We start from the raw sequence: 14618 nt of genomic DNA on the forward strand, positions 1-14618 counted from the left end.
ACATTGCGCCCATGGGGGTGTCAGTGAAAAAGAATAGGTGTGGTCAGGCACATGATCCAAAAATTGCTATTTTAATGCCACTAAAAATGATAACGCCAATGACCAAGAAAAAACTGGTCTAAAGTGAAAGGCACACGTAAAGCACAGCTATTTCGACGGTGTCCACTGTCCAGCTACGAAATGTAAGCAGACTTTGCAATGAGTCCCAGGCAACTCGTCTGCTTGGATGCATATCCTTAGGATTTCATTCAGTCATTTGAATATTATTGAGGCAAGTGTTGCTTTTTTCAGGCTATATTTGTGATTGTAATCCCTTGTCAGTCAATAGTGAAAGTAAATAAGTGTAAAACTGTTTAGTCGGTACCTATGAGACCAGAGTGAAGTTGGTTTCAGGTTCGCGGTAGATGACGGTTTGGATCAGTTTTGTTTTTGGTCTTTTTCTCGCAGGCACTGCTGCCAGGCCAGAGGGTACCGAGGCCACAGGCCCTCAGGCCTCAGAGGGGGTCATTGATATGGACAGTCCTTCAGCTACGTCCGCGACAGCTGGACCTTCTGCCGGCCCTACCCCTTCGACGTTCTCTTCGGCTCCTGTTTCTGCGCCCTTATTGGTCCCTACGGAACCTTTGCCAGAATCCGCCACAGCCTCCACTTCCTCCTCAGGCCCATCCTCCTCCACACTCACAGCCCCGCCCCCTTCCACCTCGTCCTCCAATGAGGGCGCGGCGTCTTCTTCCTCGTTGCTGTCCTCGCCAGACTCGGAACAGAAGAGCCAGGCGGAGCCTGCACCTGGCACTGGCACAGCCACGCCCACAACCACGCCCACAGCCACGCCCACAGCTGCCGCCCTCGCAGAGGCTGCCCTCTCAGGTAACAGACACAGACACAGACACAGACACAGACACAGACACAGACACAGACACAGACACAGACACAGACACAGACACAGACACAGACACAGACACAGACACAGACACACATACGTGTGTGTGTGTGTATGTATGTGAGTGTATGTGTATGTATGTGAGTGCATATGTGAGTGTATGTATGTACCTGTATGTGTGTGTGTGTGTGTGTGTGTGTGTGTGTGTGTGTGTGTGTGTGTGTGTGTATGTATGTGAGTGTGCATATGTGTGTGTATGTGTATGTATGTGAGATTATGCTCTCACATACATACACACATATGCACACTCACATACATACATACACACACACACACACACACACACACACACACACACACACACACATACAGGTACATACATACACTCACATATGCACTCACATACATACACATACACACACATATGCACGCACGCACACACACACACACCCACACACACACACACACAAATATCCTCTCCTACCTACCCAGATGATACTTCAAGAGCAAACTTGCTGTTCTGTACAGCATGTGCCTTCCAGTACTGGAAAACAAGCAGGAACATCTCAGTGCAGTTTGAATTATTACAGCTCCAGCAAGTACATCAGTGTGAGGCTAGTCAATAGCTGTAGCTGATGTCCCTCACAAACACCTTACTGGGAGTCTTGCTACCTCATGTAGACTGGGAGAGATAAAAGAGAGAAAGAGAGAGAAAGAGAAAGAGAGAGAGGGTAATAGAAGACATGAGGGAATGAGAGAGAGAGAGAGAGAGAGAGAGAGAGAATCCTGAGTATTTTGCAGCACTGTATGGAGCTGTTTATTTGTGTGTGTGTTTGTGTGTGTGTGTGTGGGGGGGGGGGGGGTTAAATGTCCACGTGTCTGTGTAGCCCTGCCCTGTCTCTGTACTCTCTGCCCAGCTTGTGAGTGCTGGGCAGTGCGACTGAGCATGTGTTTAGGAGGCGCCGCCTTTGGACAATGCCAAAGGTTAATTGTGCTCTAAAACGACTCTAAAACGTCTCAGACTGCAGGCCGAGTCTGTCTCATTCACTGGACAGACCACACAACTGGGCTCCCTTGCTCTGTCTGCGTCTGTGACCTTGTGTCTTTGTCAATGTCAAGTCAAGTCAAGTCAGTTTTATTTAGTATAGCGCATTTAACATGCAACCCAAAGCGCTCCACATACAAGACATTGACAAAAAAACAAAAGACAATAACACAAAAAATGCCAGACGGAGCGGCGTAGTCGCCAGCGTTGACACCACATGACAAAAACATTTATGTGTCAACACATCTGTGTGGGTTTCTCTGTCTGTCTGTCGGTCTGTCTGTCGGTCGGTCTGTCGGTCTGTCTGTCTGTCTTTGTGTTAGTGTGGCTGTTTTACTGTCTTTCTCTAACTGGTTTTCTCAAACTTTCCCATTCACATACACCTACAGTATATGACCATTCAGTAGTCAGTCATTGATTGTAGTGGATGCTCAAATGATTTGTTCCTGGTTTTAAGTGTGTACTTGCACGTGCATTTATAACTCTATAACTAATTCTGAAAGGTCTCTGGGTGCAGAGGTTTTTATGTGCTTTGGAAAGATTTCGTTATGCTATTGTGTCCAGTGTTTCCTCTATGTTGATTTGATAGTGGCGGCCCCCCACGGTTTAATTTTCTTCCCCCACGGTATCAGAAATGGGGCAGACACACAATAGTCGCAATTGCCTTTGAAAATTCATTGTGCAGACCTGTTGTAGATTCTTCAAATATACAGCTCAATCACAACTGAAAATAATGCCTCATTGTGTGTGAATAGAGGTGAATACATATAACTGTTTGTGTTGCAGCGAAGTGTCAGTTGTCAGTTCCGTGAGACGGGGGGACTTTTGGGGGGGGGGAGGGGGGGGGGGGGGGGGTTCGGACAGGCCTGCCCCCACTGCTTAAAAAAATCCTAGAGGAAACACTGTGTGTCTGAGAATAATAATAAGAGATGAGACGAGATGTAAAGAGATGGTACACAAGAGATGTTGATTCATTGATTAAGTCCGTCTCCCCTGTGATGATCTGACTCCTGTAAGTGGTAGTGATGGACTCTAATAGCTCTGGTCACACTCCTCTTCCTCTGTATGTAATTACTTTCCTCTTTTGTTATTGTTTTTGCTTCTCTTCTTTCCTTTACTCTTCCTCCTCTTGTCTGCTCCATTACCCCTCTCACTCTCTTCATATCCCCCTCTCCTGTCCTTTTCCTTTCTTTCTGCTTCTCTCTGTCTCTCTCTCTCATTTTTCTCCTCTCCTTTTTCTCCGCTCCCCGCCCAGAGTATGGTCCTCGGCGGCTGCCTGTGAGCTTAATATGCAGGCGCTTGCAGAGGCTCCTGCTCTTGGCCGACCCCCCAGGACAGAGCCCGCCAGGAGGCCCTGAGCCCCCACCTCCGGACAGGCGCCCCACCAGGGCCACTACCAACACGACCCCTCCTACAGGTTACCATCCCACCCCCACCCCGCCCTGCCCCGTCCCACTCCTCCCTGTTCCCATCATGCACCTGTTCTGCAAAGCCTGTGCCTTCTAGACTGCTCTCCATGGCAACAAGCCCCCTAGACAGTCCCCACAGAAGAACGATTGAGAGGTTCTACTGATGAGGGATTCTATGTGGAACTTCATTGGAATCCTTCAGACCCTGCCCTTCTTTATTTGAATTCTATGTAGTTCAGAACTCTTAGATCAGAAAGGGCTCTATCCACACACTAAAGGTTGGACAGAAATTCTTCATAAATTCTCTTGCTTCTTTTGTGGGGACGACCCAGAGAGCCATGCAGTGCTAAACGTACCCCTAACTCCCCCACCTTCTCCACCCTAATGCCTAATGCCCCACCATGTGTGGTGTGCTCCCCGTCCCCCATCACGTGTTGGCTGTGTGTTGCCTGATGAGTTCACTTGGCACCTGGTTGGTTTGAGGCTGTCCCTTGGAGCACCGCTTATACCCACTTCCCTCCTGCACACACACACACACACACACACACACACACACACACACACACACACACACACACACACACACATAGAGGGGATGGACTGAAACACGGAAGGATGGACAGACAGGCAGACACATGGACATACTGTATGTTGTCGAGCAGAGATTGGCAGATTTCGAATGCACACAGTTTTTATTAAATTGCTTTCAGTTGCACCCACGTGTCTGGAACATCATGGGCGGAAAAATCAGCATCAAGACCTAAACCTCCCAAAAACATGCTTGTTGGCAATTATGAACTTTTTACTGGAAGATGGCATGAGATTTCTTTGGCTCATTGGTCCACCAACCCAGATCTGTAGATCATAGGACATGCACCTGTCACAGGGCTGTGGTCATATTAAGTTAATGGTAGAATTCAGTTCAGTTTGGGGTTAGTTGCTGCAATAAAGGACACAGTAGAGTTCACCTGTTACAGATGCTCTTGGCTTTGTTTGTTGAAGTCCCAGTCCCCACCCCCCACCTGACACTGGTATCTAAACACCAGTAGTCACAATGATGCGTGGTGTGGTACATGTTTGGCGTGTGTGTGTGTGTGTGTGTGTGTGTGTGTGTGTGTGTGTGTGTGTGTGTGTGTGTGTGTGTGTGTGTGTGTGTGTGTGTGTGTGTGTGTGTGTGTGTGTGTGTGTGTGTGTGTGTGTGTGTGTGTGTGTGTGTGTGTGTGTGTGAGCTCTGGTTTTCTAGAGGAGCTGTCTCATTTGAAATGCTGTGCTGCTGCAGTCACCACTAGTCACCTTTGTAAAGCCATGTACTGAATGTATCCACGACTCAAGGGGAGTGATCTGTTAAGAGAGTGTGTATGGAAAAAATAATGACGCCTCCTGTTGGGAAGGTTTGGTCTTGTTCCTGTTCTATTGGCAGCAGCATTTTTTTTAGTTGATGTCTTTTTGGCACGCTTAAAAAGAAAGAAGGAAATTGATAGATGGTTCTTATGATTCTGGCTTTGGGTGGTGGTGCGCTGTGGATGATTAGCCTGATTTCATTGCAGTGCTGGTTGTCAAATAGAGGCTGCCATTAAATTTGTGTTTTTTAAATTACTTGTTTAGCTCAGTTCAATGGCCTCTATGTGCCGTTTAAGCTGTCACTGTGTGGTTTATAGAAATCTAGCCATATTCCATTAACTATGCACTCTAAGGATGTAAACGATGAAGCTCAAGAAGGAACAGGGAACGTGGAGAACTGCTTTCACTTTTCTTGGCTATTCTTGGTACGATTCACTTGGCTTTGCTACTTGTGTGAGTTCCACTTTGCTTTGCTACTTTCCACCAAGATTTGGTGGTGAGTGCATATTTCTTGCAGCCCTGCATCCCACTCTACAGGTGAGCATGCGTGAGGCTTTTTAAGCAGTGTTGCCAAGGTTACCAATCACATGACCAGTTCCTATTGTTCTGATTGGATAATCTCTATAAATTGTCCCAAGTTGTATCAGTGGGGTATCAGTAGCATTGCCTGGCAACATTGCTCTTGTGGTTGCCTGTGAGTCATCACTTCACAGCTGGTGTGGCCTGAGCGATGTTCAAGGGTAGAGCTGGGGATATCGTTGAATCTCATTTCAGACCAGAGGTGTAAGTCGAGGGGGATGTTACTTCACAGGACTTGTAGTGCAGAGTTCTTCAACATTTTAAGTGAAGGATCCCTTTGCTTAGATAGACACGACTGAGGTGTTGGTAGAGTACTTTGTAATGGCTTATATAATGCTAAACAGTTGAAAGTATAATCATCGACAGATTTATATTTAAAGAACTTTTTTGTCGTTCCTTTTTTTTGGAGATAGAATTTGGTGGATCCCCAGCAATAGTTCGGGGGACAGTTTGGGGGTCGCGGACCCCCTGTTGAAGAATTCATTATGAAATGGCAGCGGTATTGATTCTCTCTTCAGCTTCTTGTGTGTCCTGTAGGACTATGGTGTAGCATACATGAATGAGATGACCTTGATCTTCCTAATCTCCTGAACTGTCTCTGTCTACATTTTGATTGGTCTGTTTGAGCTGGTATGAGCTGTTGCCCATGGCGTTGCACTCCCTCTGCTTGTTCTCCTGCTGTTGTTTGCTGTTGTTTACAGTTGTTGTTTGTTGTTGTTTGTTTGTTTAGTGAGTCTTGTTTGTGTTCCAGATTCCCCCTCGTCTGTGGTAAACAAACAGCTCGGATCCATGACTCTGGATGAGCAGCAGGGTGCGTCACCTCGTCTTTTCTTTTGCCCCACCTCCAACACTATCCTTCCTTTTTTTTTTATCCTTTCTCCTCCTTTCCTCTCTCATCCTCCTGTACTTACCTTCCCTACTCTTCCTTCTGTCATATCTGTCCGTTTTTTCTTGTGCTGTCTGAGATCAGTCCAGCAAGCCCTGTCCCTCCCTGTTCTTCAGCATGTTATGTTGGAGACACCCCCCCCCAACAGCACACGTCTGTGCAGCGCACAAACTGCAAGCTCCTCCTTACCTCTCATGCCTTGTCTGTCACCATCTGCAGAACATCCCTCCAGCAGCTAGTCTCTCTCCTCAACAGAGAGAGTCAGGCTGTCAATGATTCGAATATGACTCCCAAAATGTGACACGCATTGTTGTTGTTTTTTTTTGTCTACCCACCATGCTTCTTGCTTCTATTTGTTTCAAACTCCTGATTTAGATGCCCTCAGAAACGCCCCGATTCTTACAGGTGTCCGATCATGCCGTGTAGATATACTTTCTGTTTAATCTGAACCGCAGGAGAGCGCACCACAGTCACAGCCCAGTATGGCTTGTGCAGATTATCCTCAGGATTGTGCTCATGTGCCCTGCAGTTTATATTTTGATCTAATTCCGTAATCTGTGATGGCTTTTCTGACAGATGACTGCACAACCCAGAGGCTGGATTAGGTCATTTGTCTCTTCCCCCCAAAATTCAGCCAATTGTATCGTTTTATCACAAGGTGTTTGACAACTTCCTAAAGACTGTGTTTGTGAAGTGGCAGAGATCATCACAGCGTCACTGATTCCTTGTCCGTTAATGTGATCTGCATGGTGGCAGTGTGTCCGCCATCTTGCCATCGCACCAGTTTTCACTCCTGCCCGTCACACCCCTTTGTGCTCTCCCTCTCCCCTTGTGACACACTAGCTTGCAGTGGAATATATGTGTGTAATATGTGTGTGTGTGTGTGTGTGTGTGTGTGTGTGTTCACTTTCCTGTGTCTGTGTATGTCAGTCCAAACCACACCGCTGGACCCTTCAAAGGGTGGCTTTGGAATTCTCAGGGCTCTCAGGCTTCTGGAAAGTTCCAGAAGTGACTGCCCTCTGATGGCTGTTATTATTTGTGTTGTCTCTCTGGCATTTGAATACCTAACATCATAGTGTCAGTAATGTCAGTCTGTTGTCAGTGTTTGTGCTGCTCAATAGCCAGGCTCATTCATCAACAGATAGGAAAGAAAGGGATATTCCCTCTCTGAGATTTATGAGGGATCCTCTCCAATCAACCTAGGAGATGTTTAGAGAAGCTCAAATCCAGGCCTCAGATGATGACCATGACAGGGCACAGATGGCAGATTGGACGGGAACAAGGAGAGGGAAGTGACGGGAAGAGTGGAGAGAGTTTATAGTTGAAGCTGTTGTTTGGCCGCAACATTGCTGCTTGATTCAGTCTGTTCCTTTCTAAACAAACATGTATCAACAGTGCAGTGGAGTCAGCTCAGTGAAGTTCTGTAGCATGACATTCAAACACATGAATATTTTATTGAGATCTTAAAGGAGAAATCCGGCGAGTTTTCACATAGATCTCCGTTTCTTGAGGTCATGGAAAAAATATGAAAACAATTGTTTTTTACCTGGCTCGGAGTTGCTACAGCCAGTATCTAACAAAGCCAGGCAGCTACAGCGCTACACTCTGGGGGCATGTCCGTGAGTTCCCATCTACATGCCCCCAGAGTGTAGCACTCTCTAAAACTCATGTGATTTCTCCTTGAAAACAATCAGCTATGGAGATAAAGGCCGTTTCACAAAAATTTCACATTTTAATAAATGCGATTTTGAATATAGACCATCTCCTGCAGTAGAACTCAATGTCCCTTTCTCGCATTGTCTCTCTGTCTCTCTGTGTCTCTGTGTCTCTGTGTCTCTCTCTTTCTCTTTGCTTACCTGTCCCTCTCTATTCTTCTTTTATTCTCCTCTTTCTCTCCCTGTCACTAAACTTAACCCTTTTCTCTGACTCACACTCTCTCTCCCTCTCTCTCTCTCTCTCTCTCTCTCTCTCTCTCTCTCTCCTCTCGCTGCCACAGGTAGCATGGAAGCCTCAGGGACTGTAAGCTCGAGTACGGGCGGAGCAGCAGGTGGAGCGAGTGTGGAGATGACAGTCCCACCTGGACCCCCGCCTGAGCCCAAACCCGGGCCCGCGCCAACCCCCGTTACCGCGCCAACCCCCGTTACCACCACAGCTGGTACCAGCGCCAGCTCCGGCCTCAGCAGCAGTGCGTCAACAAGCAGCCGGTCCGGTACAGCGGAACCAGTGCTGAGTCTTCACTATAGCACAGAGGGGACGACCACCAGCACCATCAAGCTCAACTTCACAGACGAGTGGTGAGAGAGAGCGAGAGAGAAGGAGAGACTGCGCTAGCCACACTGTGGACTAGATATTTATCCATTGATGAAATCAAATGGGGGAAACCAACAGGGTATCTGGTTGCATAATGAATATGTAAAACATGCTAGTGTGCCCATCACCTTTTGACAGTGTTTCTATCACTCCAGACAGTAGTTGTGTCTGAAACTGTTTGAGCCCTATTCTAGTGAGGATTAGACAACGTACTGTGTATACACTTGTGACAATGGTTTGTGTTGTGTGCTGGTTTGTCTGTTTTTTCTACAGGAGCAATCCCGGCACCAGCTCACTAGGGGGCAGTAGTGGTGGTCGTAAGCCTGATGAGATCATCGAGAGTCCATCAGCAGAGACAGGTGAGAAACCCTTGTCCGGTATAAAGATGACGTTTTCATTGTCCGGATTGTAATTATATTACCAGTTGGAATTATATACATGAGTAATAAGTTCTAACTCAAAGAAAGAAATAGTCAGATCACTTCAGTTTATTAGAAGTTTCATTCGAGAGCTTTTATTTGATATTTATCTGCTTGTCAAGATTTATTACATTATTTTTTACATTCTTTATTACATTGTGAAGGGGGCAGGGGGGGGCATGACATTCTAAAATGTTCTGAGTGCTCGTAGCAGTAGAAAAGGGCTATATAAATGCAGTCCATTTACCATTTCGCTCCTCCCCCAGTGACCTCTCCTCCTGGTCAGGCAGCCCAGGCCCGGCTGGTTGCACCGGCCCCCTCTGGTGCGTCCGAGGCTTCGGGCAGCTCTTCAGCACAGAGCCCAGCAGTGGGTCAGCCCAACGGGGGCCCATCCTCCTCCTCTTCCTCGTTTGCCGCAGTTCCCTCCTCTTCTTCAGGGACACAGGGTGCCGGCGCGGCAGAGGGTGGCGGAGATGAGTCGTGCCGGCGGGCAGAACCCGTAGGGGAGGGGGACACCGCTGCCGCCGCCACCCCCGCACAACCGTCGCGTAGGAACCAGGACTCGGACGACAGTGACGACGACCCCATCCTGATACCGTCTGCACGGTACCGAGGAGCACAGGGTCAAAGGTAAGGAGTGCCCCCCCCCCCGCATTACTTTACATATGGTTTGGTCTGTGTTAGTCCATTACTCCTCTGGTTGGAAGTCTGTACTTAATACACCTGACCCAATTAAAAATGACACTTCACTGCAGGAAATGCTAAAGAAAAAAGACCAAACTCCTTGTACTGCATTTGTGGAGTAGGCTATGTCAATGAGCATTGATTTCCCTCTTTTTTTTTTCTTGTTTATATCTTTTGAAATACACCAAAGGGAGATCTTAATCCCTCTGTAGTGTGTTCTTCTTCCTGCATATTTCATTCCCTGTTCTCCTCAAACAGCCGTGCCATGTCTGACATGCAGAAAGCTGTCAAGTGAATCCTTGTTCTTCCTGTTAGGTTTAATTTCAGAGGAACTCCAGTGGGGGATAGAATGATCAGGTACAGTCTCTAACGCCTGCTGTGTGACGGCTACTAAAACCAGTACTAAACGCCATGGGGTATTCTTTGACACAATTCCCCAGTTAACCCACAACAGTACTGCATATTCAACTGGAGTGTGACCGGTTGAAGAACTATTTTACACAATCATTTTAGTTTTTTTTTTGCCACATGAAGCACAGTAACTAACTGGACAGTTGCTATATGCATGTAGAGCAGTTATGTTTGTGATAACATGGATAGCGTCAGGTAGACCTTAGCATGTGCTCTGCAGTGAGGACTATTCAAGTTGTGCAGCTCTGGAGTTGCAACGTGTTATTAACAAAAATAGCTACAGTGCATGAGGGAGCTGATGGCGTTGTGTTATTTGGGGGCGATCAGGTCTGACAGGAGTCTGGAATTATGGATGCTTTTTGCGTTCGTGTGTGAGTGTTTGTTATGTCCTTTGCTGGCCTGATATGTCAAATTATGATGTCTGATTCTCAACACTAGCCATCTGAAGAGCAATTTCCTCATGCTAGCTTTCTTGTCTTTCCTTTGTAATCAGCCATGAATGATCCTGTCCCATAAAAAAAACTCTTCCATAAAGTACACAGACACACACACATATGCGCCATACACACGCACCATCACTCCTTTTCTCCCTAAACACTCAAACACTCACTTTCAGCAGTGGTACTGTATGGATATTTTCATTGTTACCGTTTGAACAGGGCTCAGACGCCGTGAATAAAAACGGATAACCTTTTTCAAGAGCAGAACCGAAACCCCTTCGATCACCTCTCGCCTTTGAGAACGTGATGTTCCTAACCGCTCCGCTTCGCTCCACTCAGGCGTTCCGCCGCAGCCCGGATCCAGGAGCTGTTCCGCCGCAGGAAGGAGAGGCGGGAGATGGAGGAGAGCGAGACGCAGAACATCCGGAGACCCACCGTCAAGATGGTGTACAAGGGCCACCGCAACTCCAGAACCATGGTACAGAACCACCTCCGCACCACTGCCTAATGTCGTCAACAGAACACTAGACTGTGGATCGTTAAAAGCCTTTACACGTCCAGTAATGGGCGACTTGTCTCCTCTGTTATTTCTACACAGGCCACTTGAGAGGCTTTGGATCATATTCATCAGAAAATTAAAAGCATTTATGGAACAACTTAGGGTCTATATATGGATGATAATGAGTTCAAACTTTAGTTTGGGAGCAAAAATATGTTATTGGGACTAGTTTTGAGCTAGACCATTTTTGCATTAACAATGAAATGGCTTCTAGCTTGTAGGGCAAGGGACATGGAATGGAATCTCATCAAAGCAAATCGCTATTTTTAAACCACTGACAAGGCTTAAAATAGCATTACACTTCAGTGTTAGTGTGGAGAGGGTTTTGTAAAATGTGTAAGTGTACAGATAAGTAGGCTCATTCAATTTCATGCAATGCTGTGCATATCTGTCAAGATGGTAGCGACCGGAAAATGGAAAAAGGTCATTCACTGACTTGATAGACAGTCCTTATTATAACCTCTCTGTTTACCTTGTAATGAATCCTTAAGAATGTATTAGCAGTTGTTTATGTCTGTACGTATATCATGCCTTTTGGCACATCAGGCGACATTTGGATGTTATTTACAGCATGCCTTGTGTGTCTGTGTGTGTGTGTTTGTGTGTGTGTGTGTCAGATTAAGGAGTCTTGTTTCTGGGGCAACAACTTTGTGATGAGCGGCTCGGACTGCGGCCACATCTTCATCTGGGAGCGACACACGGGCGAGCACCTGATGCTGCTGGAGGCGGACAACCACGTGGTCAACTGCTTGCAGCCGCACCCCTTCGACCCCAGTCAGTAGCACTACCCACTTGGCCTGTCTGTCTGTCTGTCTGTCTGTCTGTCTGTCTGTCTTCCCTAAGACCCCGGTCAGTAGTACTCCCACACTGGTGCTGTCTGTCTGTCTCTTTATCTGTCTGTCTCTCTCTCTCTCTCTCTCCTATGACCCCAGTCAGTAGCACTACCCACTTGGCCTGTCTGTCTGTCTGTCTGTCTGTCTGTCTGTCTGTCTGTCTGTCTGTCTGTCTGTCTCCCCTAAGACCCCGGTCAGTAGTACTCCCACACTGGTGCTGTCTGTCTGTCTCTTTATCTGTCTGTCTCTCTCTCTCTCTCTCCTATGACCCCAGTCAGTAGCACTACCCACTTGGCCTGTCTGTCTGTCTGTCTGTCTGTCTGTCTGTCTTCCCTAAGACCCCGGTCAGTAGTACTCCCACACTGGTGCTGTCTGTCTGTCTCTTTATCTGTCTGTCTCTGTCTCTGTCTCTCTCTCTCCTATGACCCCAGTCAGTAGCAGGTCAGCTCTGGGGCTGGCTGTCTGAGTCTTCTTTGTTGTTCCTTTTCCTCACTTCAGTTGTCTATCCTGTCCAGTGTGCCAGAAAGGAGGCCTCTTCCTTTCATTTGTCAATTGTGCTTGCCTATTACCATCGATTTATATATCTTTCCATCCATGTATCTGTTGATGTATCTGTATTGGTTTGTCTGACTTTCTATATGCTGTCATTTCTGTCTTTGTCCATCTGTCATTCTATCTGTACATCCATTCATCCATCTATAAGTCCTAATGTATTTTGAAGTTTTCATTCTTAAGTCTTATTCCTTCATTGAGTGTATAGTGCCATGATATTGTGGATAGACTGTGTGTGATTCTGGACTTTGATTTGTTTTTCTCTCCTATTGCAGTTCTTGCCTCGTCTGGTATCGACTATGATATCAAACTTTGGTCCCCGCTGGAGCAGAACCCTTCGTTTAACAGAAACCTTGCCGACGAGGTACGCCAAAGCTCTTAAATCAGCCATAAAGCTAAAAATCAGTTCTTCTCCAACTCTCTGCTCTTCCACATAGTTTTAATGAGGAATAAAACTGTTCTCTCTGTAATGAATGTTCTCCTTACCTTACCCTTTCCTCTAAATTGAGAAAGAAAGCATTCTTTTGTTTACTCAGCAGCACGTACATAGCTAACAGAAAATTATCAAGACAGAAAAGAAAAAAACATGTATTAGCAGCCATTCTACCATATTCAGTACAGTCCACCCTTAGAACAACTGCAGTTGCAATTCCTCAGCTAGCCTGCAGAGGGCAGTAGATCCCCATCACCGGCATCACAGTCAGCAGCAGCAGCAGTAGAGGTCCATTAGTGGAGGGCGTTGGCGTGTGCCTGTGCTGGGTCTGTTTATGCTCTGCTGGGGTGGGGCTGCTCCCACAGGACTCGTCTTGAGCCGAGCTGCGCTGAGCGACGCTGGCTGGCTGTATATAGAAAGTTCAGCGCGGCACAACGCGGTGAGGGAGTGCCGCGCTCGCTTGGAATGGCTCCCAGCCCTGAGGAGAACCAGAGGCAGCGCAGGCCAGGCCAGGCCGGGCTCGAGCTGCCTGAGCCCAGTGTCTCGTGATGATGATGTCACCCTGGTCCAGCAGATGAGGTGTTCTTCCCCAAAACAGACTCCTGAAAGAGCCTCTTCATCTTACAGGGCCCCTAGGTATAGCAGAGATGAGGTGCTCTCCCCTAAAACAACCTCCTGAAAGAGCCTCTTCATCTTACAGGGCCCTTAGGCATCTCTGTGGCCTGCTAATTTGTCTCTTAAGGGCACATTGTTGTATTGTTATTTATTTATATGTAAGGGACACAGAATTCTTGTGCTGTGTAAGAGACTTTGGGGTCTACGGTGGTAGAGTCACTGGGTCTTTGTGCTTCCTCAGGAACACAGGGTTCTTGTGCTTTGCAAGCCATGCGAAGTTCCTGTAACTTGGACCCAAACTTCCTGTAAAGTGTTATTTGTACTGTGTAATCAACAAGGGTGTTTGTTTTGTCGGACTGTTGTGCTTTGCAAGAGAAACACAGTTCTTGTACTGATATGGGAAGTGTTTTGTTTTTTAGCTCCTGCTGTCTGTAGAATCTTTAAACTTGCATACAGCTCGTCACCCATCAATTGTTGCTGCAAAAGATGAGATTTGTTTAACTTTGTCACTAACAAAGATTTTGCCTTAAAAAGTTGAATTTCATTAACATTCCATGGCCTGTGGGGTGTACGTGTCAGCTAGTTGCCTCCTGTCTGAGTTGGACTCTGGGGGTGCAGGGGCAAAGCAGCGTGGTGTGCTGGTGTGCTGATTGAGGGTTTGTGCTACCACAGGTGATCGCGCGCAATGAACTGATGCTGGAAGAGACGAGGAACACCATCACTGTACCAGCCTCTTTCATGCTGAGAATGCTCGCTTCGCTCAATCACATCAGAACGGGTGAGAAACACACACACACACACACACACACATACACACGCAAGCACAGACAGGCAAGCACATGATGCGCACACACACACTGTAAATTTACACACACTCAAACAGACAAGCATATGATTCTCACACACACACACATACACACACACACACACAATGCACATACTAACATTAGGGCTGTCACTTTACGTTCGAAAATCGATTGCACAATCGATTGGACCAACCAACACAAGTTTTTTCAAAACGAAAAAAGGGAATCGATTTAAACCAAATATGTACACTATTAATTTTAAACGAATTAAACAAATAAGAAAGATAAATGTAGCAAAACCATAGACTGAAACTCACAAACAAGCAGAAAAAGAAAATAAAGAATTCCGAAAGTGCAGTAGGCGTTGCGAAAGCTAACAAGAAAATTCCCACCAATTTTACACACCGGAAACAGCC

At 46.7% G+C, this 14618-nt stretch overlaps 1 protein-coding gene across 8 annotated transcripts in view; it reads left to right on the plus strand.

Annotated features, from left to right (window-relative positions):
• dcaf6 (ddb1 and cul4 associated factor 6) overlaps nucleotides 1–14618 on the plus strand; it is a 49710-nt gene that overhangs the window by 32828 nt on the left and 2264 nt on the right. For 3 of the 8 annotated variants that reach the window (XM_076263269.1, XM_076263266.1, XM_076263273.1), the window contains 11 exons: nucleotides 448–867; nucleotides 3181–3342; nucleotides 6006–6065; nucleotides 8137–8434; nucleotides 8724–8809; nucleotides 9136–9499; nucleotides 9869–9910; nucleotides 10744–10882; nucleotides 11581–11737; nucleotides 12624–12712; nucleotides 14069–14174. In XM_076263269.1, the coding sequence (XP_076119384.1) occupies nucleotides 448–867; nucleotides 3181–3342; nucleotides 6006–6065; nucleotides 8137–8434; nucleotides 8724–8809; nucleotides 9136–9499; nucleotides 9869–9910; nucleotides 10744–10882; nucleotides 11581–11737; nucleotides 12624–12712; nucleotides 14069–14174 (1923 nt within the window). The remainder of the gene's footprint in view (nucleotides 1–447; nucleotides 868–3180; nucleotides 3343–6005; nucleotides 6066–8136; nucleotides 8435–8723; nucleotides 8810–9135; nucleotides 9500–9868; nucleotides 9911–10743; nucleotides 10883–11580; nucleotides 11738–12623; nucleotides 12713–14068; nucleotides 14175–14618) is intronic. The other 5 variants (XM_076263274.1, XM_076263268.1, XM_076263270.1 and 2 more) reach the window with 4 other exon arrangements.

Source organism: Alosa pseudoharengus, unplaced genomic scaffold, assembly GCF_046254945.1.
Source record: "Alosa pseudoharengus isolate Yale_2024_CS ecotype anadromous, Long Island Sound unplaced genomic scaffold, YU_APseudo_1.1 YU_APseudo_1.1_scf_3, whole genome shotgun sequence".
Classification (NCBI taxonomy): domain Eukaryota; kingdom Metazoa; phylum Chordata; class Actinopteri; order Clupeiformes; family Clupeidae; genus Alosa; species Alosa pseudoharengus.